Below are 26,695 nucleotides of genomic sequence, written 5' to 3'. Positions count from 1 at the left end.
ACCCTCTGGTGTCTTTGTGCTCCTCATTTGTGAAATTCCTCCCTCTTGTCCCTGGTGGTTGATTGATGAGCAGTATGGGGACTCAGGTGAGGCAGGCTGCCACACCCCTCTGGTCCTCAGTTCCTCCTCTGGAGATGTGGGGTGTCTCGGTTCCTCCAGCTCTGATGCAGGGGCCAGGCCACCCTCCCCCCAAGGAGTCCAGGACGGCTCCTGGCCAGCCGGCAGGAAGGACAGGGGCTCAGGCAAAGTCTGGCATTCATGTTTATTGGAGGGCAGCTAGAGTGAGGTTTGGAGGCAGCGTCACTCTTCGTCATGCATTTTTTGCTGAGAAAGAAAAAAAGGTGTGAGGGAGCAGCTGGTGAGAGGAAGGAAGGGTGTGGGGAGAAATCTCCAGGGCTTTCAGGGGCCTAAAGGGAGATGCCCTTAGGGGGAGAGGTTCAGGCCTTGGGAATCTTGGGGTCCCCTTTAGAGGTCTTTGTGGTATAGGTGGGGTGGGACTGGACTTTCTAAGGAGGTTCCAGCCTGTAGGGGGCTTGTCTGAGCAGGAGGGGGATGCCCAGGTGTGGGGGCTGTGTTGCCATGGGGGTGAGTAGCAGGGCCTGGGGAGGGACCCACCTTGGCGCCAATGTCGCGGCTCTTGGCCCGCAGCTTGTTGACCTGGGACTCTGCGATGTCCGCCCGCTCCTCCGCCTCGTCCAGCTCGTGCTGCACCTTGCGGAACTTGGACAGGTTGGTGTTGGCCTGTTCCTCCTGTGGGGGTTCAGGAGGATGGGAGGATGAGGTGAGGGGATGCCCAGGCTCCTAATCCAGGGGCTCGCTGTCATCTATCACCCCTGTTCCTGCAACAAAAGTGTCCTGCTCCTGGCTTGGCACCCTCCACAAAGGTGCCTGGCACCTTACCCAGTGCTCAGAATCCAGGCTACCCACTGCCCAAGAGGAATCCCATGCTGCCTGGGCCGCCCCCCTCAGAATCCAGCTTGACCGCCCCTGTTCAACTGCGACCCGGACAGATGCTCCCCAACCCCTGAGGGTTCCTGCACACGTATGCTCATCAGCAACTCACGTCCGCACCTCTGTGCTCACTCGATGTCTTCCCCACCATGCTGCACCTGCTCAGGCCCCTTTCCAGGCCCAGTTCCCCTGCCACCATCCAGCTTTCAGCACTGGCTGGCCCTCTAAGCTACATTAGTAGCTGCACTGCTTTCTCTTGGGCTCACTGTTAGGTGGATTATAAGAAGCTTGTGGGTAGGTCCTGGGTCAAATAAGCTTTGCTTTTGTTAACTCAGGAGTGCCTGCCACAGCTCTGAGTTTGAGAGTTAAAGTGCACAGCAATCCCTCCGTCCGGGTCCCACACTGGGGTGGACCCTTGTCGGCTCTGACACACAGGAAGTAGAGAAAACCATGAACTCACCGCCTCCTCGGCCTGGCGCTTGTAGGCCTTGACCTTCAGCTGCAGCTTGTCCACCAGGTCCTGCAGCCTCAGCAGGTTCTTCCTGTCTTCCTCCGTCTGGGCGCAGATGGGTGGAGGAGGCCAGTTTGGGGGAAGGAGCAAGAGCAATCATCTTTCCCTCCCTCACGACCCCATTCTCTTCCCATGCCTCAGCTGCCCCTCCCTCCCATGGGCCAGGCCAAAGAGGTTGTGCACAAATTTCATCTCTGAGGAGACTTATAGGCCAAAGGGCATGGCAACGTTCTCACACCAGGATCTAAAAAGCAAAGAAGGCTGTGGCCCTGAGGTGAGAAACAGGAGGAGAGGCTTGGAACCAAACGGGATTTCTTCATTTGATAATGTGGAGACGTGAGGGCTGTTCCAGATCTAACCTGGAGCACCAAAGATGCTCTCGGCAGTGGGTCTAGAGTGACCAGAGAGGACTCAGGAGGAAAGCAGAAAGAAGGGATTATCATAATCCAGATCATTCTAATTATCATAACCTAGTATATATTGTTCTGGGTCAGGTATTGAGCACCAGGATCAATGGTTCCTATGTCACTTGATCACTCCTGATCACTGCTTCTGCTAGGATGCTATTTCTATTTACACCCACACAACACACCTGCAGTTCTCATTTGTACCTCTTTCCCGTGCCTCTCATATCCAGCTGTCAAATGAGCCAATACCTTGTTTTTTTTTTTTGTCCTTCCTACCCAGGCATATTGGGAAGTAATAGGTCAAGAACAAAAGCTCTGAGCTATGCAGATGGAAGGCTTAGACCATTCTGGAATCTTCTTTCTCTAAGGCCTTCTATCTGTTGTCCCAGGAATTCCATGGAAGATCTGAGTCTTTTCCCATCCCTGATTTTATCACTAAATGCCACACAACACCCCTGCCTCTGAGGCAGGTGGAAAGATGCCTTGGACGGCTCTGAAGCTTTCATGGTAGCACTTCAGGTTATTAAACATCTGGGAAAATGCTGGTTCAGGAGCTTTCAAGAAGTAGAAGCAGATTCTCCCTTTGCTAAAAAAAAAAATTCATAGACTCAAGCCAACCTGTCTTCAGAGAATGTGAAAGAAAACGATTCCCAAGACAGGTTCTCAAGAGGCAGGTGGCAGGGGGGCTCTGCGTGGGGCCCGTTGTAGGTCAGGGGGTGGGGCAAGGGATACATTTTCACGTCTACTTCTGAGGGCGTGGCCCCAGCGCCCGCACCTGGTACGTGAGCTCCTTGATGCGCCGCTCGCTCTTCCTCATGCCCTTGACCGACTCCACGCTGCGCTTCTGCTCGGCCTCCAGCTCGTTCTCCAGCTCCCGCACCCGGGCCTCCAGCTTCTGCAGCTGCTTTTTGCCGCCCTTGAGCGCGATCTGCTCCGCCTCGTCCAGCCGGTGCTGCAGGTCCTTGATGGTCTGCTCCATGTTCTTCTTCATGCGCTCCAGGTGCGCACTGGTGTCCTGCTCCTTCTTCAGCTCCTCCGCCATCATGGCGGCCTGCACACGGGAGAGAGTGTAAAAGAACAGAGCCCGGGGGTGGGGGGGGGGCGCTCTTCTTTCCCATAAGGACCACCCCTTTCTCATCCTGACATTTGGTCCTGGAGGCCCTCGAGCCCACACGATGGCAGAATCGCAGTTGTTACAGCACAGTGGCCTGGCCTGGACCCAGAGCCCTCGGCTTGAGTCTTTCAGGGAGGCAGGAAGGCGCAGTGACTCACATCCGTGATGGCCTTCTTGGCCTTCTCCTCAGCGTTCCTGCACTCCTGCACCGCCTCCTCCACTTCTGACTGGAGATGAGTCAGATCTGACTCCATCTTCTTCTTCTGGTTGATGAGGCTGGTGTTCTAGATAAGGTAAGGGAAACTGTTGGATGTTACGTGATTCTACACATTCACCCAGAGAAAATGAGAACTAGTCGTTTTTTAAAAAGCATGTCTTGCTTTTAGTATTTTCCTTGTTTTGTACCTGCTCCCTTTTTTTCCAATGAAAATACATGTACTCTAGACATTATGCGTAAAATGACTCAGTTCTGAAGGCTTCAAGCAGGAAAGGGTCTGTAGTTCTACTCCTGAGCTCTTTAGTAACATGTCTACGTAGGGGAATGAAAGGAAATTCCAAGGAATCCCTCCTTGCAGGGAGTTCCAAGAAAAACAGGTACAACTGTTTTAAAAGGACTGTATCCTGGAAGAGATTGTAGTTATAGAAAGAATGTAATGACGTAAGGAAGAGAGGATGATGTCAGTGGGTGATGTCATTCCCATATGTACTAGATTATGGAACAGAGTTCCACAGGACAGTGCAGTAAGATGGACATAAAAACTCATTGCTGAATACAGCTGAAAACAGTGTATATGGGATTGCAGAAAAATGGTGCTCTGTGGACTTGCAAACAGATGTGTGTGTTAGTGGCTCAGTCATCCAACTCTTTGTGACTCCATGGACGGTAGCCTTAAAGGCTACTCCGTTCATTGAATTCTCCAGGCAAGAATACTGGAGTGGGTAGCTATTTCCTTCTCCAGGGGATCTTCCTGACCCAGGGATGGAACCTCAGTCTCCCGCATTGCAGTCAGATTCTTTACTGTCTGAGCCACAAGGGAAGCTGTCTTTAAACTCCAAAAGTCCCATTAATAGAGCAAATTGAGGCTGGCTTTTACGTTTAGACCCCTTTCTCAAGGTAGTAGTTCTGCAGCCATGACTGACAGATGTCAGTTGGTCCAAGAGAAGAAAATAGTGTATGATCCTGGCTGGACATACGCTTTCTCTGGGCATCTAGTTCAGAACCTCGCTAGACATCCTGTCTCTGGCCTTCAGCAGGTTTCCCCTAGCTTCCTCGCCTGGGAGTGCAGCAGCTGCACCCGCTCGCTGGTCTCAATCAGCTCCTGCTCCGCCAGCTTCCGGGACCGCTCTGTCTGCTCCACCAGGGCCCGCAGCTCCTCCAGCTCGGCCTGCAGCAGGTTGTTACGCCGCTCCACGATGGCGATGTTTTCCTTCAGGTCATCGTTGGCACGGACTGCGTCGTCCAGCTGGATCTGGGTGTCCTGCCAGGGATAGGGATGATGTGGGAAGGCCCCCATCAGGGCCTCCATTTGGGATCTGATACACCCCTCCCTGTAGTCACAAAGCTCACGTTAACCTCAGGAGACACATTCAGGTCTCCAGGCCCACAGGCGGGATTGGTCCAAAACATGCTCCTGATCAGTTCTCCTCCTTCAAGCCTCCAAATCCAGGAGGTTGGTGCCCCCCATGCTCTCATATTTGTTAGCCCAGGACCCTTTCCTCGGGCCTTCACCATTCCTGTGAGCAACCCTACTTATCCCTTTCTGAGAGCCCTCACTTCTGTTACCTTCAGATGGGCTTGGGCAACTTTCAGATGCTTCTGGGCCTCTGAGGCTGTCCTGTTAGCCTGGCTGAGCTGGATCTCCATCTCGTTGAGGTCGCCCTCCATCTTCTTCTTCACCCGCAGGGCCTCGTTGCGGCTGCGCGTCTCCGAGTCCAGGGAGGTCTGCAGTGAATCCACCACCCGCAGGTGGTTGCGCTTGGCCTGCTCCATCTCCTCGTCCTTCTCTACCAGCTTCCGCTCAATCTCTGCCTTGATCTGGTTGAACTCCAGCTGGGCCCGGAGGATCTTGCCCTCTTCATGCTCCAAAGAGGCCTGGAGGGGAGAGGGACCGCAGGGCACAGGGCACGTCAGGGAGGGAGGCCGAGAGGGTGCAAGGTGTCAGCTGGAGGCAGCGAGGCAGGACCTGCATCCCAGGCCACCTGGGTGCTGTGGGAGAGGACATGCTGGATACCCTGGGGTTCCTTCATCAAGGAAATGTTTTGACCTCACAATTGCCAAAATGCTCCAACATTAACATTGCATGATCCTGACCCATCTAAAATATAGAAAAGGATTTCTACAACTACAAATTCAAACATTTCTCTTTGTTTCCCAAGTCCTTCAACCTATAGTGAAAAAAGTCAGAAGCCCCAAATCTCAGGGCTACCCCTGCGCTGTGCTATACTGTCACTGTTGTGTCTGACTCTGTGATCCCATGGACCTTAGCCTGCCAGGCTCCTCTGTCCATGGGGATTCTCCAGGCAAGAATACTGGAGTGGGTTGCCATGCCCTCCTCCAGGGGATCTTTCCAACCCAGGGATTGAACCCAGGTCTCCCGCATTGCAGGCAGATTCTTTACCGTCTAAGCCACCAGGGAAGTCCCAGGTTCTTAAAAATGAACAGTAAACAATGGCTGATATATGTTGAATTCTTAAGTGCATTACCTCGTTTAATCATCATAACAGTCATGCGTAAAAGATCCAACCAGTCAATCCTAAAGGAAATCAGTCCTGAATATTCACTGGAAGGACTGATGCTGAAGCTGAAACTCCAATACTTTGGCCACCTGATGCGAAGAACTGACTCATTTGAAAAGACCCTGATGCTGGGAGGGATTGGGGGCAGGAGGAGAAGGGGACGACAGGGGATGAAATGGTTGGATGGCATCATTGACTCAATGGATGTGAATTTGAGTAAGCTCTGGGAATTGGTGATGGACAGGGAAGCCTGGCATGCTGCAGTCCATGGGGTCGCAAAGAGTTGGACACGACTGAGTGACTGAACTGAAAATGTTATGAAAGTATGAAAGTGTTAGTCACTCAGTCATGTCCAACTCTTTGTGGCCCTATGAACTGTAGCCCACCAGTCTCCTCTGTCCATGAAATTTTCCAGGCCAGAATACTGGAGTGGGTAGCCATTCCCTTCTCCAGGGGGATCTTCCTAACTCAGGGATTGAGGTGTGTACAATTAATGCCATTTTAGAGGTTAAGGAACTTGCCCAATGACACAGTGGAGGTCCTCAAGCCAAGTTTCAAACTCAGATTTGTTTGACTCTGGAGCTGACACTCCCACCCCCTGTCTGAGGAGTTGTCATGATGGCCAGGTTTCAACTTTATAAACCCAGTGGGAAAGAAAAACCTATGATCAAGCTGTGGCATTTTCCTCTGTGCAGACTCTGGCTTTGGAGGTAGTAATGGGTACTGGGTATATGACTTCGGACTAAGAAAATGATCTAATGGAGTTTGTCTTCGGTCACCATCACCCCCAGGTGAGGGAGAGTAGGGGGTCAGAGACAGGAGGGTGATGGTAGGTGGGTAGGAGAGGGTCAGAGGCAGGGGTCCAGGCAGAGCCAGGCCCTCACCTCGGCCTCCTCCAGGGCCGACTGCAGCTCTAGCTTTTCCACCTCCAGCTGCTTGCGGACCTTCTCCAGCTCGTGCATATTCTTCCCTCCTTCTCCCAGCTGCTCAGTCAGGTCGGAGATCTCCTCTGTGGGAGGGGCGGGCGGCTCAGTCGGGGGCTGCCTGCTTCAGTTTGGGAAGGCCTCGAGGAGCCGCGGGGCGGCGCTACGTGCGGACCCTCCCTGCCCCGCCCCTCCCGGCCTGCGCCCGCACCCTGCAGATTCTTGTTCTCGCGCTTGAAGGTCTCCAGATGCTCCAGGGACTCCTCGTAGGCGTTCTTGAGCTTGAAGAGCTCGGTGCTGAGGGAGCGCGCCTCTTTCTGCGAGGACTCCAGCTCCGACTGCGACTCCTCGTACTTTTGCTTCCACTCGGCCAGGATCTGCGGGGACCCAACGGACGGAAGCGGCTCAAAGGGCAGCCCCGGCCCCACCTCTGGGACCCAGGTCCCCCTCCTAGGCCCAGCCTCCCCTAGCCTCAGCCTCCTGGGAGGATGCTCCTGACTCCCGCCTGCCGGCCTGCTCTGCCTGCTGGCTGTGGCCCGCAGCCCGGGCCCACCTTGTCGAAGTTCCTCTGCTTCTTGTCCAGGGCAGCGGCAGCCGCGTTGGAGCGCTCGACGTCCACCATCAGGTCCTCGATCTCATTCTGCAGGCGGTGCTTGGTCTTCTCCAGCGAGGAGCACTTGGCGTTGACGGCCTCGACGGCCTCCTCGGCGTCCTGCAGCCGCTGGGCCAGCTTCTTCCTGCCCAGGGTGGTTGGGTGTGTGTGTGTGACTCTACCTGCGAACGGTGGTGCCTTGGGACCACCCCTCCCAGAGCTGCCAGATGAGAAGAACCAGGCCTCTCCCCACAGCTCCTTGGGATGCTCTGGAAGCCCAGCTTCCAGGGAGCCAAGGTTGCGGGTGCCTAGAACAGTCTCCTCCCTACCCGCAGCGGCCTCTGGGTGGCAGTCTCCACCCCTCCCCACCCAGGCTGATCGGCGATAGCTCCTCTGACCAACAAGCTTTTTGCTCGTCTTATACGTGAGCATCAGGTATAACCCGGGCCAAAAGCTCGCCCGTCACAGGAAGTGAGTCGGGGCCAGCCAGGGGTCACCCAAGAGCGCAGGATCCAGGCTCCCTCCCAAGCACCTCTGTTGCCCACCACATTTCTCCCCACTTCTTGTCTTCCTTCTGAAATCTGCCTCCCACGCCCACTCTGCCTGTCTCCACCAAGGTCCTCTTGCCCCTTCCTCTCTTAGAATTGGGGTGGGGGCGCTGCCCGGGACTCACTTGGCCTCCTCCAGCTCCTCGGTCCTCTGGATGGCGTCCGTCTCGTACTTGGTCCTCCACTGGGCCACCTCTGAGTTGGCCTTGGACAGGACGCGCTGTAGCTCGGCCTTGGCCTCAGTCTCCTCCTCATACTGCTCCCGCAACAGGTCACAGTCGTGCCGGGCGGACTGCAGTGCGTGAGCCAGGGCGTTCTTTGCCTGGGAGGGGCGGAACCAGCGGGTGGGCTCAGCCTCTGGGAAGGTGGGAGGGAAGACCCTCTCCCCATTTTTCGGATCTTTTCATATCTATGACCTTGAATCAAATCTCAGCCTCCTTCAGGGTGAGGGCTGGTGTTGTGGAATCTCATCGTCTTGAGGTACCTTCCCAGTTTGCCCACCTCTTCCCATGTAAGAACGGAGGGGGACTTCCCAAGTGGTCCAGTGGCTAAGACTCTGTGCAGGGCGCCTGGGTTTGACCCCTGGTCTAGAAACTAGATCTTACATGCCATAGCTAAGAGTTTACATGCCACAGCTAAAGATTCCACGGGCAAAAAAAAAAAAAAAAGAAGATTCCCTATGCCGCAAGTAAAGATGCCTTAACTAAAACCCGGTGCAGCCAAATAAATACTTTTTTTTTTTTTTTTTTGAGGGAAGGAGTGATGTTTGGGTGTGGCTTAGCTGAAGAGTAAAAGAGCCTGGCCTGAAAGTCTTTCTATTTCGGAGGCCTATCTGTAGTCTCCAGCCTCACTCCAGCCTCCATTCCTGAGGTTGTTTGCCCAGGGTGGCTCTCAGTCCCGTCCACTGCCCACCCAGCTGGCCTCACCTTGCCCTCCTCTTCCAGCTGCCTCTTGAGGTCCTCCAGCTGCTGGGTGTAAGACAGCTTCCCTCGGGTCAGCTGGGAGATCAGTGCCTCCTTTTCCTCCAGCTGCCGGGACAGCTCACCTGCAGGTGGGAAGGAGGGTTTGTGGGCTAGGGAGGGGGGCAACTGATGCTCTGTCCCGGGGCAGGCACAGGCCTGGTGCGGGGCACCCACCGTTCTCGGTCTGCAGCTTGGCTCGCTGGGTGGAGAAGTCGTTGAGGGAACGCTGGGCCTCTTCTAGCTTTGCCCGGTACTCATTGGCCTGGTCCTCCAGTGTCCGGGACATCTTCTCCAGGTTGGCCTTCAGATGGTATGGGACATGGGAGAGGTGAATGTGGGAGGGGTTGGGTGGATTGGAGGAAGGACAGGTGGGCCAAGGTGGGGGAGAACACAGAGGTGGGGGGATAGGGGAGGCGACGGGTGGAGCTGAAGGGGCACAGTCTGAAGAGGATGCATGAATTAAAGAAGGGAGAGGTGGTGAGATGGAGACGCAGAGGGAGGGCAAGGTGGGTGCAAGGGTGAGAGGGAGAGAGACCAGAGGGTGATGAAGGGAGTGAGAATAAGAGCTATGGCAGAGAGAGGAAATGGAGGGAAGGTACCCTGCGATGCGGTGAGGGAGGAGAGGGTGAGGAGAGGAGAGCCGGGCCCACCTTGGCCTTGATGATCTGCTCCATGTTGGACGTGACGTCGTCCAGCTCCAGCTTGAACTCGCTCTTCTCCTTCTCCAGCTTCTGCTTTACACGCTGCAGGTTGTCGATCTGCTCGCCCAGCTCGGCCACGCTGTCAGCGTGCTTCTTGCGCAGGGCGGCCGCTGTGGCCTCATGCTGCAGCGTGGCCTCCTCCAGGTCCCGCCTCATCTTCTGGAACTCAGCCTCGCGCTTCTTGTTCATCTCAATCTGCACGGATGTGGCCCCACCGGCCTCCTCCAGCCGCTCGCTGATCTCCTCCAGCTCCCGGGACAGGTCTGAGCGCAGCTTCTCCACCTTGGCCCTGGCGGTGCGCTCAGCCTCCAGCTCCTCCTCCAGCTCCTCTATGCGTGCCTGGGCAGGACAAGGGGGGCTCAGACCCAGCACCTGGGTCCCTCCATTGGAGCCCCCTCCCAGGGCTCTAGAAGGCTCTTGGCCAAGATGCCCAGGTCCTGCGGAGCTGTGGTTCCCACCAGGGGACATTCTGTGCCCCAGAGACCAGTTGACAAGGTCTGGAAACATTTTTGATTGTCATGACTTGGAGAGGAGGTGTTGCTACTGGCATTTAGTGGGCAAGGCCAGGGAAGCTGCTAAACATCTGATAACGCACAGACTACCAATAAGAATTTGGGTGAAGCCGTACCTTTAAGGCATTTCCTGGAGGGGCATCTCAGACCCAATCTGACCATCTCTCGCCCTGAATCCTGAGAATCTGTGTTCAGAGAGGGATCTTGAGATCCCGTGAGATCCTGAATCTCAGAAATTCCACAGATTCACTAGACTCTGCTAATGATAAGACGGGAAAGCTGGTGATTGTGTTTTACAAATATTTACAATATGCCTCAATCAAAAACTTTTATAATCTTCTGAGTTAACTACCAAGTCTAATCAACCTATTCCTAGCTCTCTGGAGCTTACTGTATTTATGCCCATGGCTGGGTTCCAGCTTGATTGTTCCCTTCCAGGCCAGGAGAGTGCTAGCAGGATGCCCTCTTCTGTATCATTGTTCCCACCTCATTTTTTTGGGCCTTAGCCTTGGCCCATCTACCTTTTGATCTGTTGTCTGACTAACCAGGAGCAAAAGGGAGGTTTGGTGGGGTCCTTTCACCTGTGGTTATGAGTGGTGTTGATGGAATGTGTATATGTGGCGGTGGGGGGTGGGGGGCTCCTGGGAGCAAGACAGACAAGACCATCATACCTCTGCTCCCAGGATGGGGCAAGAGCTTGGACAGGAAGAAGAAGGAGCCACAGTGCATTGCCAGCATCTGGTGAGGATAACTGCACTGTTGTTCTGGGTCCAAGAGGCTGCCCAGACCCAGGGTAGAAGAACCTGGGGATGTTCTAATATTCTGGCTAAAACCAAGAAAGGGCACCCAGGAAGATGGGAGGTAAGAGCATCACTGAAGGCAGGCTAGCCCCGGAGCAGCCCCCAGAGGAGTGGAACTGTGTTCACGTGTCACTTGTGGCCTGGACCGTCAGCCTGAATGCAGAGGGGATATTGGCCCTCTCCACCAGCTGCGATCTCTTCAGGAAATGAGGGGGTCAATAGCTGAGTCCCCTTGGCCTAGGAGTCACTGTGTCCAGATGTGGTCATGCAACTTTGAAATGAGGAGGAGAGTACCTGCCTCCCTTGCCTCCAGGGCTCTTCTGACAAACACAGGACTAAAAGCGCATTAAAATTCAGGGTGCGTGAAAGGCAAGGGAGACTCTGGCTGTTAATTCAGTCTCCTCCTGCAGAGGGATAAGAAAGCCATGGGCAGACAAAAGAACATCTTGCAAGGGGCTGGCTGACTTCTGTAACCTGAGCTATACTAAAATCACATGTATATATAGCCTCTTGGTTGGCAAAGTGTGTTCCTATACAGTATCTCTTCCAGTCCTCTGCAAGGCAGAGGTCATTAGTCCCATTTTACAGATGAGAGGAGAATCTGAGGTGCAGGAGGGGAAGTGACTTGCTCAAAGCCTCAGGAGTTGACTCAAGTGCTCTGTGGGGATTCAGCCCTGGTTAGTGGCAAGGCAAGTACCTGGGAAGAATAAGAACAGAGCTCCCTGTGAGAAGGGGCTCCATGAAGGCTTTTCTCTCCCCCACGAGGGGAAAGCAGCACCAGAGGAAGGGTTAGAGGAGAACCAAGCCCTACCAATGCTCCCAGGGCAGAAAGCCCATCGGGCTTCCCTGGTGGCTCAGACGGTAAAGAATCTGCCTGCAACGTGGGAGACCTGGGTTCAATCCCTGGATTGGGAAGATCCCCTGGAAAAGGGCATGGCAACCCACTCTAGTATTCTTGCCTGGAGAATCCCCATGGACAGAGGAGCCTGGCAGGCTGCAGTCCATGGGGTCACAAAGAGTTGGACATGACTGAGCTACTAAGCACAAGAAAACCCATTAGGCAGAGTATAGCTCAGCAAGAGAAGCTGTTTTAGTAAGTATGATCCCCACCCACCTCCCCAAATAGCCCAGATGAAATAAGACATTATTGGTCTAATGGGGGAAGGCTGATGTTCCCAGGTGCCTGGAAGTCAGGGCTCGCAGGGCCTCTGGGTAGCTCAGAGTTCTAGATACTGTCTAGAACCCTAAGCAGCTCCTGCAGCCCCAGCTGTCTCACTGCCATTGAGCTCTCCGGTGGCCACACCCAGAAGAACCTCACCTGGTTTTCCTTCAGTTTCTTCTGCAACTGAAGGGCCAGTGCCTGCTCATCCTCAATCTTACTGTTCAGCTGATTAATGTCAAACTCCTTCCTGGAGAAGAAGGAGGTGACAGGTGGTTTTCTTTTCTCTGCCCTCATCCTCTCCTCCTGCCTCTGCATGCAAGGACCACTTTTCTTCCTCTGGCCCCCAAGAGTGAAGGCAGGGGAGGGGCTGTGATTGACCTGCTTGCTCCCACTGTGCCCTGGGCAGCCTTGGCCAGAGGCCGTGAAGCATCCTGAGCTTTAGCCGTCAGGCCAGACACCCCCAGGACCCCCTCCCGGCCTCCGTACGCTCCTACTTCTTGAGCTTTTCTTCCAGCTGCAGTTTGTCATTGTCTAGGTCCATGATGCTCTCCTGGGTCAGCTTTAGGTCACCCTCTAGCTTCCGCTTAGCTCGCTCCAGGTCCATGCGTACCTTCTTCTCCTGTTCCAGGGATCCCTCCAGCTGGTGGAGAAAGTAAAAATGAACAGGGTGTAGAAAACCTGAGGTCCACAATACATCCCCCTCTGCTCCCTTCTAAACCCAAAGTCCAGTGGGACTGGAAGTCAAGCCAGCAGAGTCATCCTGGCAGACATGAAGGACTCAGAGACCCAGCCTAATGAAGAACTGTAGAAAGAAAGGGGCTTTCACAGGTGGCTCAGTGGTATAGAATTTGCCTGCCAATGCAAGAGCTACAGGTTCAATCCTTGGGTCAGGAAGATCCCCTGGAGGAGGGCACGGCAACCCACTCCAGTATTCTTGCCTGGAGAATCCTGTGGACAGAGGAGCCTACTGGGCTACTGTCTATAGGGTCGCAAAGAGTCAGACACAACTGAAGCGACTTAGCATGGGGAGGAAGAAAAGGGCCCCGGGTGGGATGGAAATTAGTTTTAGGGATTGCAAACCCCTTGCCATTGGCATTGCCTGCAAAATTCTGACCTGAGAGACACAAAGCATGGTTGTTCATACTCACATCATCCACCTGCTGCTCCAACTTGACTTTAGACTTGGCCAGGGTGTTGACCTTGTCCTCCTCAGCCTGAAGGTCATCCAGGGCCTGCTGGTGGGCCTCTTGCAGAGCTTTCTTCTCCTTGGTCAGCTTGGCGATGATCTCATCCAGCCCAGCCATCTCCTCTGTCAGGTTCTTCACCTGTTGGCCGAGAGCCCCATCCCCCCCAGGGTCAGACATCACCAACTTGGAGACGTCTATGGAGACCTCCAAGGCCAAGGGCCAGGACCACACTCAGGTCTGGGAATCCTGAGACTTGGTCTGGATTCAAAGGGAGCTGCCTTCACCTTGTTCTCTGTTGCGTGCTTCTCCTTCTCCACCTTGGCCAGGGTCAGCTCCAGGTCATCAATGTCCTTCTTGAGCTCAGAGCACTCATCTTCCAGCTTGCGCTTCTTGGCAGTGAGCTCAGCGTTCATCTCCTCCTCGTCCTCCAACCTCTCGGTCATCTCCTTCACCTTTGCCTCCAGCTGGATCTTGTTCTTGATCAGCTGGTCACAGCGCTCTTCCGCATCATTCAGGTTGTCTTGTTCCTGAAAGAAGAGGACAGAGAGGAGAGCTGGTGATGAAAGAGAGGAGAGATCCAGAGTCTTAGGGAGAGCTGAAGCTTGGAGTCTCATAGTCCCTGATGATGAGATGGGTTAGGATCCAGGGGAGGGGGAAAGAGAGAGGGTCTCACCGCCTGCACTTGGAGCTGCAGGTCGTTCTTCTCCTGCAGCAGGGACACCATCTTCTCCTCCAGCTCCTTGCGCCGAGCCTCCGACTTCTCCAGTGTCTCTTTGAGGCGCCCAAACTCCTCCTTCATGGTGGCCATCTCCTTCTCTGTCTCTGCGCTCTTCAGCAGTGGTTTGATCTTGAAATAGAGCTTCATCCAGGGCCAGTTCTTGACCCCCATGAAGGCCCGAATGTTCCACTGGATTACCAGCAGGGCATCCCTGGCAAAAGAACATGGAGGCAGGGAGCCGCACTGTGAAGGAGAACTTTCCAGTCATGGGGCCAGCTGCAGTGGGATCCCAGCACATCTGAACAAGTTTTTGGGCACCTGAGGGCAGGGACATGTTCTCGCAGCCTTGATAGGCAACCCCACCTCAACATTACCACACTGAGCATGGAGTTGCTCCATAAATGTTTATTAATTGATCAATTCAACAAAAGGGCAGTTTATATCTTCCTTACTGGGGTAGTAGTAGCTATGGAAGCGACCAGTTATAGCATCTCTACTGTGTTCAGTGTTTCTAATCTCCTAAGAACCTCAAATATGTTAAGAACATGGTATTTTCCATTTAAGAATGTCTATAATGTACGTGTAAGTTATGAAGAATGAAGCAAAATGATTTATCTATGAACTCATCACCCAGACAAGAAGTAGAGCATTGCCTTCATTAATGTTACTTGTAGACTTCACTCCATCCCCTTTCCGGTCCTTTCACCAGAAGTAGTCACTACCTTGAATCTTGTGTTTTTCATTACCTAACTCTTTCAAAAATTTTTAAACCATATGTGTATGTATTTTTAAACAATGTGTGTGTATGCTCAGTCACTTCTGACTCTTTGTGACCCCATGGATTGTAGCTTGCCAGGCTCTTCTGTCCATGGGATTTTCCAGGTAAGAATACTGAAGTGGGTTTCCATTTCCTCCTATGAGGTATCTTCCCAACCCAGGGAACTTCCCTGGGTTGGGAAGGCTCCTGTGCACCTCCTGCATTGCAGGAAGATGCTATTTTAAAATTATTATTTTTATAAAAATTGCATCACACTATATGTATCCTTCTGTGACTTGCTTCTGTTAACTCAGCAATATGCTTTTAAGGCTCAAATGTATTGTACCATATAGTTGTAGTCACCTCCTTTTCATTACTTGATAATATTTCCCAAATGAGTATGCTACTATTTACCCATTCTCCGGCAGATGAAAATTCAAATTGTTTCCAGATCTGGGCTGTTTTGACCAATGCTGCTATAAAGATTCATTTTTGTCTCATGTTGTGAACACGTGCAGGTATTTCTCTGTGGGAATGCACTCAGGAGTGGAAAGCTATGTAACTGTTCAACTTTCAGAGAAAATGATAAATTGTTTTCCAAAGAGATTGCACACATTTCCCTGGTGGCTCAGACAGTAAAGAGTCTGCCTACAATGTGAGAGACCCAAGTTTGATCCCTGGATCCAGAAGATCCCCTGGAGAAGAAAATGGCAACCCACTCCAGTATTCTTGCCTGGAAAATCCCATGGACAGAGGAGCCCGGCAGGCTACAGTCTAGTGTTTTAAAATGGTATCTGGTTGGAGTTTTAATTTTCATTTCCCTATGGGGAATTTTCTTTTTTTAAAAAAGAACTCAAAATGAGACCCCGACTGGTCAAGTCACTTGTCCAGACCAGCTAGTAAGTGATGGAGCCAGGATTGAACTTAGGTCTTTTGGCCCACACCTCTGGGCTCTGCTTGTCTGCCCCTTACATCTCTGAGAGTGTGTCTCCCTTTCCCCCCAGCCTCACCTGCGCTCCAGGATCTTCTTGAACTCAATGCGCATGAGCTGACCCCGGGCTTGGGCCTGGATGCGGGTGATGATGCGGCTCAGCCTCTCGTCCCGCATCTCCTCCAGCAGCCCCAGCAGCCCCGCCTTGAAGAACACCTGGGGGCAAGGGGTAGAGCCAAGGAGGCCGCAGCCTCAGAGAAGGGTAGCCAAGGGGGAGGGAGAGTGTGGGAGACCCTGGCTGAGCTTCCCAGGGCCCCATCACCCGCATGCCCTAGGCCTGGGAGTGAAATGTGAAAAACAAGACAGAAAAGAAGCTGGGTCCCAACTCTTGGTTGACACGGGAAGCCAGGAGTCAGGGTCTGCCTTCCGAACTCTCAGCCACTTCACTCAGTGGGGTTGGGTATCCTATACCTCCACCCTAAGGGCCTCCAGACTCACCTTAGTGTGGCCGAACTTGTACTGGTTATGGTCAATGTCCAGGGAGCCCAGCAGCTTCTCTGTCCCTTTCCTGCTGTCAATGAACTGACCCTCGGGGATGGCCGCTGGGTTCAGGATGCGATACCTGGAGGGAGGTGCCTGGAGTTACTCATGTTCTGCACTGATTTGCTCTGCCCACAAAATCAAGGGGCTTCCCTGGTGGCTCAGACAGTAAAGAATCTGCCTGGAATGCTGGAGACCTGGATTCATTCCCTGGGTCAGGAAGATCCTCTAGAGAAGGGAATGGCTACCCATTCCAGTATTCTTGCCTGAAGAATTCCACGGACAGAGGAGAATGGCAGGCTACAGTCCATGGGTTGCGAAGAATCAGACACAACTGAACGACTAACACTTTCACTTTCACAGGATCTGAGGCCAGCTGCAGACTCCTCTCCCCCCAAGGCTGCCCAGGGTTTCCCTGTTCCCTGAGTCCTGTGGCACCCCAGTACCCACCTCTGCCGGAAGTCCCCGTAGAGGATGCGGTTGGGGAAGCCCTTCCTGCAGATGCGGATGCCCTCCAGCACGCCATTGCAGCGCAGCTGGTGCATGACCAGGGGGTTGTCCATCACCCCTGCAGCAGGAAGGGAGAGGCAGGGGGTCAGCCTCGGGACAAGTGGCTGCCAAATGCCCTCTCCAGACTAGACCCTTGTGCGTCGCTCACCGGGAGCCTTCCGTTCATTGGGGATGATGCAGCGCACAAAGTGAGGATGAGTGGTTCTCAGGTTTGTCATTAGCTTGTTCAGATTCTCCTGGAGGCAGATGAGAGGTGGAGGTCAGGAGCCACAGGGACCATCCCTTTAGTCCCTGACCCTGGGCCCCAGATATCCTGTCACCAGAACCCTCTAAGGGATTGAGAGGGGATACATAACATGATGTGAATTCAGGCTGGTGTAGAATTTACATGCCCAAAACAACCACATAACTCTAGCTTCTTTCCTCCCCAGACTCGGAGCATCAGGTTAAGGGTGGTGCAGACAAAATGCTCTGGGCTGGGTCTGCCCACCGCAAGTCTGTTGGTATCTCTGGGCCCTTCTTACCCGATGGAGGGCTGACACTGTCTGAAATGATGAACCCTTTTTCTTGCCTCCTTTGCCTTTACTGCTGTCCCCTAATAACAAGAGAAGGAATGATGAACCAGGGCTTGAAATCGGAGACCCTTTGAGCAGGGGCCAGGGCTATGCTGCTCACTAGCTGTGTGACTTTGGACAGTTTATCTCCAAGTCTCAGTTTTCCCACGAGGAGGAGAGTCATTCCCTTTAAATGGAATAGAGAAGATTAGAAGAGATCAAAGCTTCAGTCTGCCTCTCCACTGTTTGGCACACAGTAGGTCTTGAAATAACATTAGTGCTTTCTCCTGCCTCTCCATGCTTACGTTTTTCCCCTTTCTACTTTTCTTGTATTTTACCCTCCTCATTTCAGTCCACACCCTGTCTCTTCCTTCTCTGAAGGCGAGGCTCATTTGCTCCACCATACATTCATTCAGTGATGCTCTCACATTCACTGTGGCCTCCTGCAGAGGATGGTTCTATGCCAGGCCTGCTGCAGTGACGCGGGTGCCTCTGGCACTGATCTTCAGTTGCTCTGAGTCTTGAAGAGGCACAGAACACGTATACCAACATCCATAACCCAGAGGGGAAAAATCACACTCCCACAGAAACGGCACAGATGGGCTGCTGTGGGCTCTCTTGATGGCCCCCTCTTAAGGCTCCCTCCTGCCTTTCTTTTTTTAATTTTAAAAAATGTATATATATATTTTAAAATCTGGTTGTGCCAGTCTTAGTTGTGGCATGTGGGCTCTTTAGCTGTAGCACGTGAACTCTTAGTTGCTGCATGTGGTATCTAGTTTCCTGACCTGGGATCGAACTCCCACCCCCCGCCGTCGGGAGCGTGAAGTCTTAGTCACTGGACCACCAGAGAAGTCCCCTTCCTGCCTTTGGAGTCACGTGCTTTGAAGCAGTGGGCCCCTGGCCCCTTGCACCTCCAGAACTGCTCTGGCAGTGGAGGGCTGCCCTCTTACCGACATCAGCGGAGGCATATGAGGAGAAGAGCGTGGCCATGAGCTTGAGGGAAGACTTCTGGTACAAGCCCACCACCGTCTCGTTGAGCGGGTCTTTGTTTTTCTCCAGCCAGCCTATGATGTTGTAGTCCACCGTGCCGGCGTAGTGGATCAGGGAGAAGTGGGCTTCCGGCTTCCCCTTGATATTGCGCGGCTTCTGGAAGTTGTTGGACTTGCCCAGGTGGTTGTCGTACAGCTTGGCCTTGAAGGTCATGTCGGTGGCCTTGGGGAACATGCACTCCTCCTCCAGGATGGACATGATGCCCATGGGCTGAGGGGGGAGAGGAGAGAGTCACTGAACACATCCCCAGGCTTGCAGAATCCCACACCCCGACTGAGGAGAAACTGCAGCTGTGTAGCTGGCAGGCCATAGAGAGCCCGTGCAGCCACCTCACGCCCTGGTACAGGAAGCCAACATTCCTGAAAGTGAAGTCGCTCAGTCGTGTCTGACTCTTTGCGACCCCGTGGACTGTGGCCCGCCAGGGTCCTCTGTCCATGGGATTCTCCAGGCAAGAATACTGGAATGCGTTGCCATTTCCTTCTCCAGGGAATCTTCCCAACCCAGGGATTGAACCCGGGTGTCCTGCATTGCAGGCAGATGCTTTATCTTCTGAGCCACCAGGGAAGCCCATTAACATTCCTGAAGTTAACCTAAATCTGAGTACATTCAGATCTGGCCTAGGGAACCTCTTCCTGCCCCAGTGGACCCAAAGAAGAGCCCTGTACTCCCAGTCCCTACCCCCAGGGCTCACAGCACAGCCCCTTCTTCCTGGATGTCCCTGCCCCAGAGAGGGATGAAGACAGGACAGAAGGGATGGGAGGCATCAGACTACAGGGCAATCCAGACCTGTGCCTGTATGTCAGGGAACAGTGTTCCAAGGAATGGTTAGAGGGATTCAGGTTCTGCATGATGTCCTGCACTTCAGAAAGTGTAGCAGTTTTTGACTTTTCCTGGGACAGGGATCCTACTGAGAATTTGGTGAACCCCAAGACTTCCTCCCCAGAATTTGCATACACACACACTTCGTATGCACCCCTACCCCACCAGTCCACACATGTTTTTCCATACAATCTCAGGGGAATCCGAGGCTTCCAGAAGAGCAGGGCCTTGGTTCACTAGGCAAAGCTTTGTGGGGGAGGCCCCTATTTCTGACTGGTCGTGGCTGGGCTGGGGGACCATCAGTTGCTGTGGGCTCTGCCTCCCTCTGCAAAGGCTCACTGAAAGCAAGTCAGGACAAGGAGTGTCCTCTGAGGAAGCTCCATAGACAAGAGGGCCTGAAGACAGGCTTATCCTCAGCCAACTGGGAGAGGATGGGAAGCCAATGTGTCTAGTTTCAGCCCAGGTCCTTTCCACGAATAATGCTTCTCATGGGGCGTCAGAGGGGCTAGGAGTCCCCTCCTTCACTACATCTCTCTCTTCAGGTCCACCATATGGGACAAGGTCCTAGGGGCTGGGAGAGAAGGAAAGGCTGGACCTGTATATGCCCACAATGTCACAGTGAGGGGAAGCAGGGCCTGGAGGGGGGCTAGGGGGTCTGGGGACTAGTTTCCTGGGTGTAGAGGGATAGGGCTGCCGCTTCGTCTGGGATGGCAGGTGCAGGGGCCCGGGTGGAGGGGCCGAGGCAGCACCTTCTCGATGAGGTCGATGCAGGCCTGCAGGTCCATGCCGAAGTCGATGAACTCCCACTCGATGCCCTCCTTCTTGTACTCCTCCTGCTCCAGCACGAACATGTGGTGGTTGAAGAACTGCTGCAGCTTCTCGTTGGTGAAGTTGATGCAGAGCTGCTCGAAGCTGTTGAACTGCAGGGCGGGGACGGGGCGGAGTGGGTCAGGCGGGCAGGGGTCTGTGGCCCAAGGGGTTCACCCAGGGGAGCGTCCAGCCTGGCAACAGTGTGGCTGGCCTCTCTCCAGTCAGGGCAGGGAGGGAGCGCCCCCTGAAGACACGTGGCTATCTCCACCCCTGGGGAGCCCACGGCCTTCCCCGGGGCTTGGGCAGCAGTGGCTGCCTGTGTGAACCAGTGAGTTCCCATTCTCCCAGTCCCGGGGCTCCCCACTCACGTCGAAGATCTCAAAGCCGGCGATGTCCAGGACCCCTATGAAGTACTGGCGAGGCTGCTTGGTCTCCAGGGTGGCGTTGATCCGCGTCACCATCCAGTTGAACATCTTCTCGTACACTGCCTTGGCCAGCGCCCCGATGGAGTAGTACACCTGCTGGACGTTCTGCCCCTTGGTGACGTACTCGTTGCCCACCTTCACCCGAGGGTGGCACAGGCCCTTGAGCAGGTCGGCTGAGTTCAGCCCCATGAGGTAGGCGGACTTGTCAGCATCTGGTGGGGAAAGAAAGGGAGAACAAGCACTTTCCATAGACTGTCCTTCCCTGCCCAGGGCCACTAGGTCCTAACCCTCTCATTAAAGAGCTGCAAACTGAGGCCTGAAGGGCACAGGGCTTGCCACGGTGACACAGCCAGTGTGTGCCTGAGACCCCTCTGTCACCCCAGACTTCCCACCACGCTGCCAGCTCACCTCCATCTTTACATCTCCTGCGTGTCTCTGCACCCAGCCTATTGCCAGCACCGCTATAGGCATGTACCCTGCCCTCATGCATCCTCTCTCTCAGCGCAGGGGCTGTGGCTGATGCTGTCCTCTGCTCCTTGCTGTCTTTGTCCCCAGTCCCAGGATCTAGCCCAGGACTGGGCATGCTCTACAGTGAATCTATGTGTCCACCAAATTGACTCGCTTGGAAATCAGGGTTCCTAACAGTGTGTTGGTCAGCCCACCAACCCTCAGCTCTCCAAATGTGCTATCCAACCTACGAACTCTATTTGTGTGTGGGTGTGCATGCTCAGTTGTGTCTGACTCTTTGCAACCCCATGGACTGTAGCCCACCAGGCTCCTCTGTCCATGGGAGTTTTCAGGCAAGAATACTGGAGCGGGTTGCCATTTCTCCTCCAGGGGATCTTCCCAACCAAGGGATCAAAGCTGCAGCTCCTGTGTCTCCTGCATTGGCAGGTAGATTCTTTACCACTGAACCACCTGGAAAGCCCCATGATCTCTATTTAGAGGAGACTTACTTGGTTTAATTTTGAGAGTTTTATGATAACTGGTGACATGCTATTGTGAAACTCAGGTTTGGCATTTGATATGGATAGATACAGAGAGGGGATCCTTGAAGGAAGGTTAAGAGGAATATTCTCAGGTGTTTCTCCAGCCCTGTTTACGCCTTCACGTCTCCTTCTCAAGGGATTCTCGAATCAGCCTCAGAGGGAGCTGGGAAGGGCTACTGCTCCATTCCACTGAGGAGGAAGCTGAGACCCAGTGATGTGGGTGATGTGCCAACACCCAGAGCTGTGTCCTGACCCCTGGCCTTCTGTCTCCCAGCAGAATATGGCACAGAGCCTGTGAGGGGCTCTCCTGAGGGCTGGGCACCCTCACATACACACTGTCTTAGTGATGGGGATACTCAGCACTCAGGTCCATGCTTTCCTGGGCCTGGTGGAGTCTTGGGCACAGGAGGAAACCTCTCCATTTCACTTCTGCTTGGTCCAGCTGGGGTTGAGAAACTAGCGGGACTCTGAGGTGCCTCCTGTCTTCCCACTTCTCCCGTGTCCCTGCCCTCACCCACCCATAAGCCTCAGGTCCTCTGGGATCCAGGCTTTTGGGATGGAAGGTGGTGTCTGGCTAGGTTATAATGGAACAGGAAGCCTCGAGTCTAGATCAGGTGGGGAGAGCCCACCCCTGGGAAAAGGCACCACCGTCCGACCACCTGCTTCTCCTGCTCTGTTTCCTCCCGCTTTCTGTATCGTGGTCCTAACATTGCTGCTGTGAATGCTGCTCCTTAAGAATCACTGAAAGGCACCCCGTTTGCACGTGGCATGGAGGAGACTCTGCTCCCAGAGCGCTGTCCCTGCATGAGAGGCAGACACGCTGCCCCCCAGGCCTTCTCAGCCTGCCCTCCTGTCCTCGAACCTTCGGTGCCGTCCGGCTCCGCCTGCTCCTCCCGCTGCTTCTGCTTGAACTTCATGTTTCCGTAGTGCATGATGGCGCCTGTCAGCTTGTAGACGCCGGCTTTCTCCTCAGGAGTGAAGCCCAGCACGTCGAAGGCGTTCTGGGGCAGGGCGAGAGAGGCAGAGTGGGTGATGGGGCGGGTGGCCCAGGAGCCCCTGGAGCCCTCCCACTGCCTCCTCACTCACATCTGTGGCCATGAGCTCCTCGGAGTCGTCGATGGAGGCCACGGACACCTCCCCCTGAGACACGAAGGCGTAGTCGTAGGGGTTGTTGGTGACCAGCAGCATGTCTGTCCAGGCGAGGGGCAGGGCCGGGGACGAGGGGTCGGGAGTGGGGCGCAGTGGGGGAAGGGGTGGGGAGAAGGGAGGAGCAGGTAGAGAGGAGGACAGTCAGCAAAGGCCAAGGGGAGGGTCCAGAAGAAAAGGAAAAGTGGGTGGTGGGGACACGGGGAGAGAGGATGGTGGGGGGTGACAGGGGGAGAGGGGGAGACAAACACAGGGGAGAAGGAGAAAAGAAGTAAAGGGAAGGAGAAAGAAGACAAGGAAGGGTGTGAAAGGGAGGCAAGAGTTGACACAGGTGGGTCCAAGGTGAAGCAGGAAGAGAAAGGTACTGTGCAGGTGGAGGGAGGGGACAGGTGAGCGGGGGCGGGGCGGGTGAGGAGGAGGAGGGGTCCGCCCTGCGCTGCTGGGCTTGCGGGGGGTGCCAGGGGCAGCAGGGACCTCTGACGGGGCTCACCCAACAGCTCTGGCTTCTTGTTGGACAGGATCTGGTAGAAGATGTGGTAATTCCTCTCAGCCTTCAGCTGGAAGATCACCCGGGACTTCTCCAGGAGGTCTGGAGTAGGAGAGGTGGGGGAAGGGCAGGTGGGAAGGAAGAGAACCAATCAGCGAAGGGGTGGAGGTCAGGGGAGAAAGGCTCCCATGGCAAGTGGAGAGAGACAGGGGAAGACTGGGTTTAAAGGGAAAAGAATGATAAAGCTGGGAGGCAGATGGAAACAGAGACAGGAGATGGAGGGGAAATGTCGGTGCCCAGCGAGGAGCGAAGGCAGAGGTGGAGGACTCTGGAGGAGGGGGCCAGGCTCCCTGCATACTCACAGGTCTCTATGTCTGCAGAAGCCAGCTTTCCAGTGGCTCCAAAGTGGATCCTGATGAATTTTCCCTGGGGGTAGATGGGACAAAGAGTGAGGGAGGGGGCTAGAAGAGAGATGGAGATCCTGGACCTCAGTGCAATCCAGAACGCCCTGGATGGTTTTGGAAATGTAAATGATTTCCTTGGAGCCCCAGTTTAGTATCATAAACAAAATAGAATGCATCCTGTTTGTGCCTCTGATATGATCTCACGTCATCCTCCCAATAACCAGCAAGGTAGAGACTACTACCTCGGTCTCACAGATGAAGGACCTGGGGCTCTGGGAGGGGTGGGGACTTGCTGGACAGATGGAAGGCTGGGGAATTGGCTCAAAAGCCCTGCTGTCCTCCTTCCAGCTCTTCCACTTACAGCGTGGAAGAGCTTTGGGAATAGTCATTAAAAAAACACAGAATGTGACCCAAGTCAGCCCGATGACTTGGTTCTGCAACAAACAGCTCTGGTGGCTCTGGGTCTCTTTCCTTGAGTTCTCAGAACTCGGGGGCCAGGCTGAGTGGGGAGGGTTTAGAGTGGGCGTGTGTGTTACATGATATCCCAAAACCAAATGCAGGATGGTCAGCCAGGTGTGGACTGTTGGCAAAACTGCACCTCCACCCCTTTTTTCATCAACGCTGCATGAAGCCTGTGGGCAGTGGTCAGGTGCACTCACGAAGCGAGAGGAATTGTCATTCCTGACGGTCTTGGCATTGCCGAAGGCCTCCAGGGCAGGGTTGGCCTGGATGATCTGGTCCTCCAGGGTGCCCTGCAGAGGAGGCAGAGCACGGGGCTTCACCTCCAGGCGGTGGTGGGGAGGGTGGGGGTGGAGTGGGATGGACTGCTGGTGGTCTGCAGCTCGAGAGGGCCATATTCAGACCTCAGAGCATGCGTCTCCTGCCAGGAAGGTCTCAGGCACTGGGCTCGGGGATGCTGTCTGCACTGTTCCCCAGGTCAGGGCTAGGGGTCACCAGGTCAGCCTGCCCCCTAACCCCTCTGTGGAGCCTGCAGCCCACCTCGCACCTTGTTTGCATTGACATTGTCCTTCTTGCCACGGTCACCTATGGCTGCAATGCTGGCAAAGTACTGGATGACACGCTTCGTGTTCACAGTCTTCCCTGCCCCGGATTCTCCACTGGAGGCAACAGGGACCCATCAGAACCCAGATTCTCACTGTTTTCCATTCGAAGCTCAGCACTGCACCCTCTTCCCTCAGAGTCCTAGCCATCGAATCTCCTCCCCCAGGGCCTAGCTCCTTGCAGAACCTGCCCATCGCTGTAGGTCACTCTGGCTCTCCTCAGGGTACCCAGCTCCTAGCAGCCACAGCCTTCAACCATCTCTAGCACCCCAGGAATCAGCCTCGGCCTCCCCCACACCAGGCCCCTCTGTGCATGGGTGCTGCTCACTCACGTGATGAGGATGGACTGGTTTTCCCGATCTGGAAGAGAAAAGAGGAGAGGCAGAGGGGTCAGGGCTCAGGGCCTTGGTCTACGGTGTCGGGCTGAGGGGCCACATGTCAGGGCCGCCAGCCCACCTGTCAGCATGTACTGGTAGGCGTTGTCGGAGATGGAAAAGATGTGGGGAGGCGCCTCGCTCCTCTTCTTGCCCCGGTAGGCAGCCACCACCTCGGCATTGTACACGGGCAGCCACTTGTAGGGATTGACTGTGACGCAGAAGAGGCCGGAGTAGGTCTGAAGCAAGAGACGGGGCAGTCACGAGAAGTTGGAGGGGAGAGCCTGGGATGGGCAGTGGTGCCAGGCAGAGGCGTCCCCTGTTATGCCAGCTGGCTCCTGTCTTCCTGCAGCTAACCAGGGATGGGGAGGGAGCAGAGGGAGAGTTCCAGTCCCCTCCCCTTGAGAAAGTCGCCCTGGCCGACTTTGGACGCTGTGCAGAAGACTGCCCAGAGTGTGCAGGGCTCACTCACGTAGATCATCCAGGCTGCATAGCGCTCTTTGAGGTTGAAAAGCACCGCAGGCTCGTGCAGGAAGGTCAGCATGGCCATGTCCTCGATCTTGTCGAACTTGGGCGGGTTCTGCTGCAATACCTCGTCCTCCTTCACGGTCACCGTCTGTGGGGGCGAGGGGCAGTAGGACAGACATTTCTACCAGGACCCTCTCTAGCCTTGCCCACTTACCTCCTCCCAGAACACAGGCTGTGACCTGGCCTTGTTCCCCTGGCTCTTTTCTCATAGTGCCTGGGCCCTACCCCATAGCTTCCCACGACGCCAGATAATTTACCTGCCCACTGTCTGTCCCTTCTTATGGATTGCCCTAGAGTCCCTGTGTCTTGCCAGTTCCCCAGACTCTGCCCATGAGCATCACCTTTCAGTCCCTGACTGAGGGTCTAGGGGCAGAAGCTCTCTGATCTTACCCTGACTCTTGGGGGCATGCTTGAGGTCATCAGTTGCTAAGGGCAAACCTTGCTGCTGCTGGAGAAACATCTCACCCACCTACTCTACACTCTTCATTGGTCGCTGTCAAATGGTTTGGCCGCCACTGGCCAGTTTGTCATGCGCTTGCATCATGAGACCCTGTGAGTAGGTATTCCAGCATTTTTTTTACAGTGGAGCAAATGATCAATGATTTGCCAGTATATGGTGGCTGCTAGTGGCAGAGTTGGGGTCATAGTTAAAACCCCCAGTGGTTGTGGCCTGTTACTGCACACCTCGAGGGGATGCGACAGTCAGCCAGTGTAGATAGTCGGCCTTGCAGACAGTCAGTCTACCAGGCGCACGGTTCAGAGCCGCTGCTGTTGACCGGTGGCAGTTCTCATGGCCGGCATGAGGGACAAGGGCCTGTGACTTCTGAGTGCTAGTCGTCAGCCCTGGACTGAGCATTCTGCTCAAGAGTTCCTGCTTTGTGTTCACCTGTAAAATTTGCTCCTGGTATGGTTGGGGAACACTGGGGAGAGTTGGTCCGTGGAGAAAACTAAGGCACAGAGTGGAGGGATGCAGGCTTGAGAAGGGAGCTTCATTTGATGCAGTGTCTGGGCCCTCTTTAGCTACATAACCCCTCTGACAAGGAAACCAGGTGAGGTTCCCTGCCTGCAGCGTCCTCCCTGGCAAGGGGTGGGCATCCCTGGGGTGGCCTGGTTACACTTGCTTAGATCCAACAAGAATGGTCAGTTCTCACCCAGATGCTGGGCCCCTTGAGGGGAGCTCGTCCTGGACCCCGGCTGGCTTTGGCTCTCCTCCAGAGCCCCCCAGCTCCCACTGCGCGTGGCTCCGCCCCTCACCCACCACCTGTGCTGTGTCCCACGCACCTTGCCAGTCTCCGTCTCGGCAGTGACCTTGCCTCCCTCCCGGGACAGGATCTTGGCCTTGACGAACTCTTCCTTGTCATCCGGCACGAAGCATTCGGTACGGATGTCGAAAGGCCGTGTCTGGGCCTCCAGTCGCTCCCTCTCTGACTTGCGGAGGTACTGGGCTGCCTCCCCAAAATCGGCCATCTGGGTATCGGTCATCTTG

The 26,695-nt window shown here is 54.7% G+C and overlaps 1 protein-coding gene across 1 annotated transcript; it reads right to left on the bottom strand.

The window, feature by feature from the left end:
- Nucleotides 1-248: 248 nt before the first annotated feature.
- Nucleotides 249-26,695, bottom strand: LOC138443420 (myosin-6). The gene is made up of 37 exons (XM_069595774.1): nucleotides 26,491-26,695; nucleotides 25,154-25,297; nucleotides 24,764-24,920; nucleotides 24,640-24,667; nucleotides 24,253-24,364; nucleotides 23,906-23,998; nucleotides 23,205-23,268; nucleotides 22,846-22,944; nucleotides 22,296-22,399; nucleotides 22,072-22,210; nucleotides 20,164-20,432; nucleotides 19,735-19,905; nucleotides 18,067-18,376; nucleotides 17,087-17,157; nucleotides 16,711-16,798; nucleotides 16,503-16,620; nucleotides 16,011-16,134; nucleotides 15,592-15,728; nucleotides 13,780-14,035; nucleotides 13,391-13,633; nucleotides 13,068-13,244; nucleotides 12,414-12,559; nucleotides 12,076-12,166; nucleotides 9,395-9,784; nucleotides 8,919-9,045; nucleotides 8,709-8,827; nucleotides 7,908-8,104; nucleotides 7,196-7,379; nucleotides 6,854-7,019; nucleotides 6,604-6,728; nucleotides 4,767-5,075; nucleotides 4,258-4,461; nucleotides 3,142-3,267; nucleotides 2,645-2,920; nucleotides 1,412-1,507; nucleotides 616-750; nucleotides 249-324 (listed from the first exon to the last, which is right to left on the bottom strand). The coding sequence occupies exons 1-37, from the start codon at nucleotides 26,689-26,691 to the stop codon at nucleotides 301-303; spliced, it is 5,820 nt and encodes a 1,939-aa protein (XP_069451875.1). The 5' UTR covers nucleotides 26,692-26,695; the 3' UTR covers nucleotides 249-300.

This window comes from Ovis canadensis, chromosome 7 (assembly GCF_042477335.2).
Source record: "Ovis canadensis isolate MfBH-ARS-UI-01 breed Bighorn chromosome 7, ARS-UI_OviCan_v2, whole genome shotgun sequence".
Classification (NCBI taxonomy): domain Eukaryota; kingdom Metazoa; phylum Chordata; class Mammalia; order Artiodactyla; family Bovidae; genus Ovis; species Ovis canadensis.
The sequence above is the reverse complement of the archived record's forward strand: the minus strand, read 5'-3'. Positions and strand labels throughout refer to the sequence as shown.

Excerpts from the sequence above, each read along its gene's own strand:
- LOC138443420 (XM_069595774.1), bottom strand. The coding sequence starts at position 26,691 with ATGACCGATACCCAGATGGCCGATTTTGGGGAGGCAGCCCAGTACCTC. Across the intron at positions 25,298-26,490 it reads CCGAGACGGAGACTGGCAAG|ACGGTGACCGTGAAGGAGGA; the intron begins GTGCGTGGGACA and ends TCGCCCCCACAG. Across the intron at positions 16,799-17,086 it reads CAGTGTCAGCCCTCCATCGG|GAGAATCTGAACAAGCTAAT; the intron begins GTAAGAAGGGCC and ends ATCTGCCTCCAG.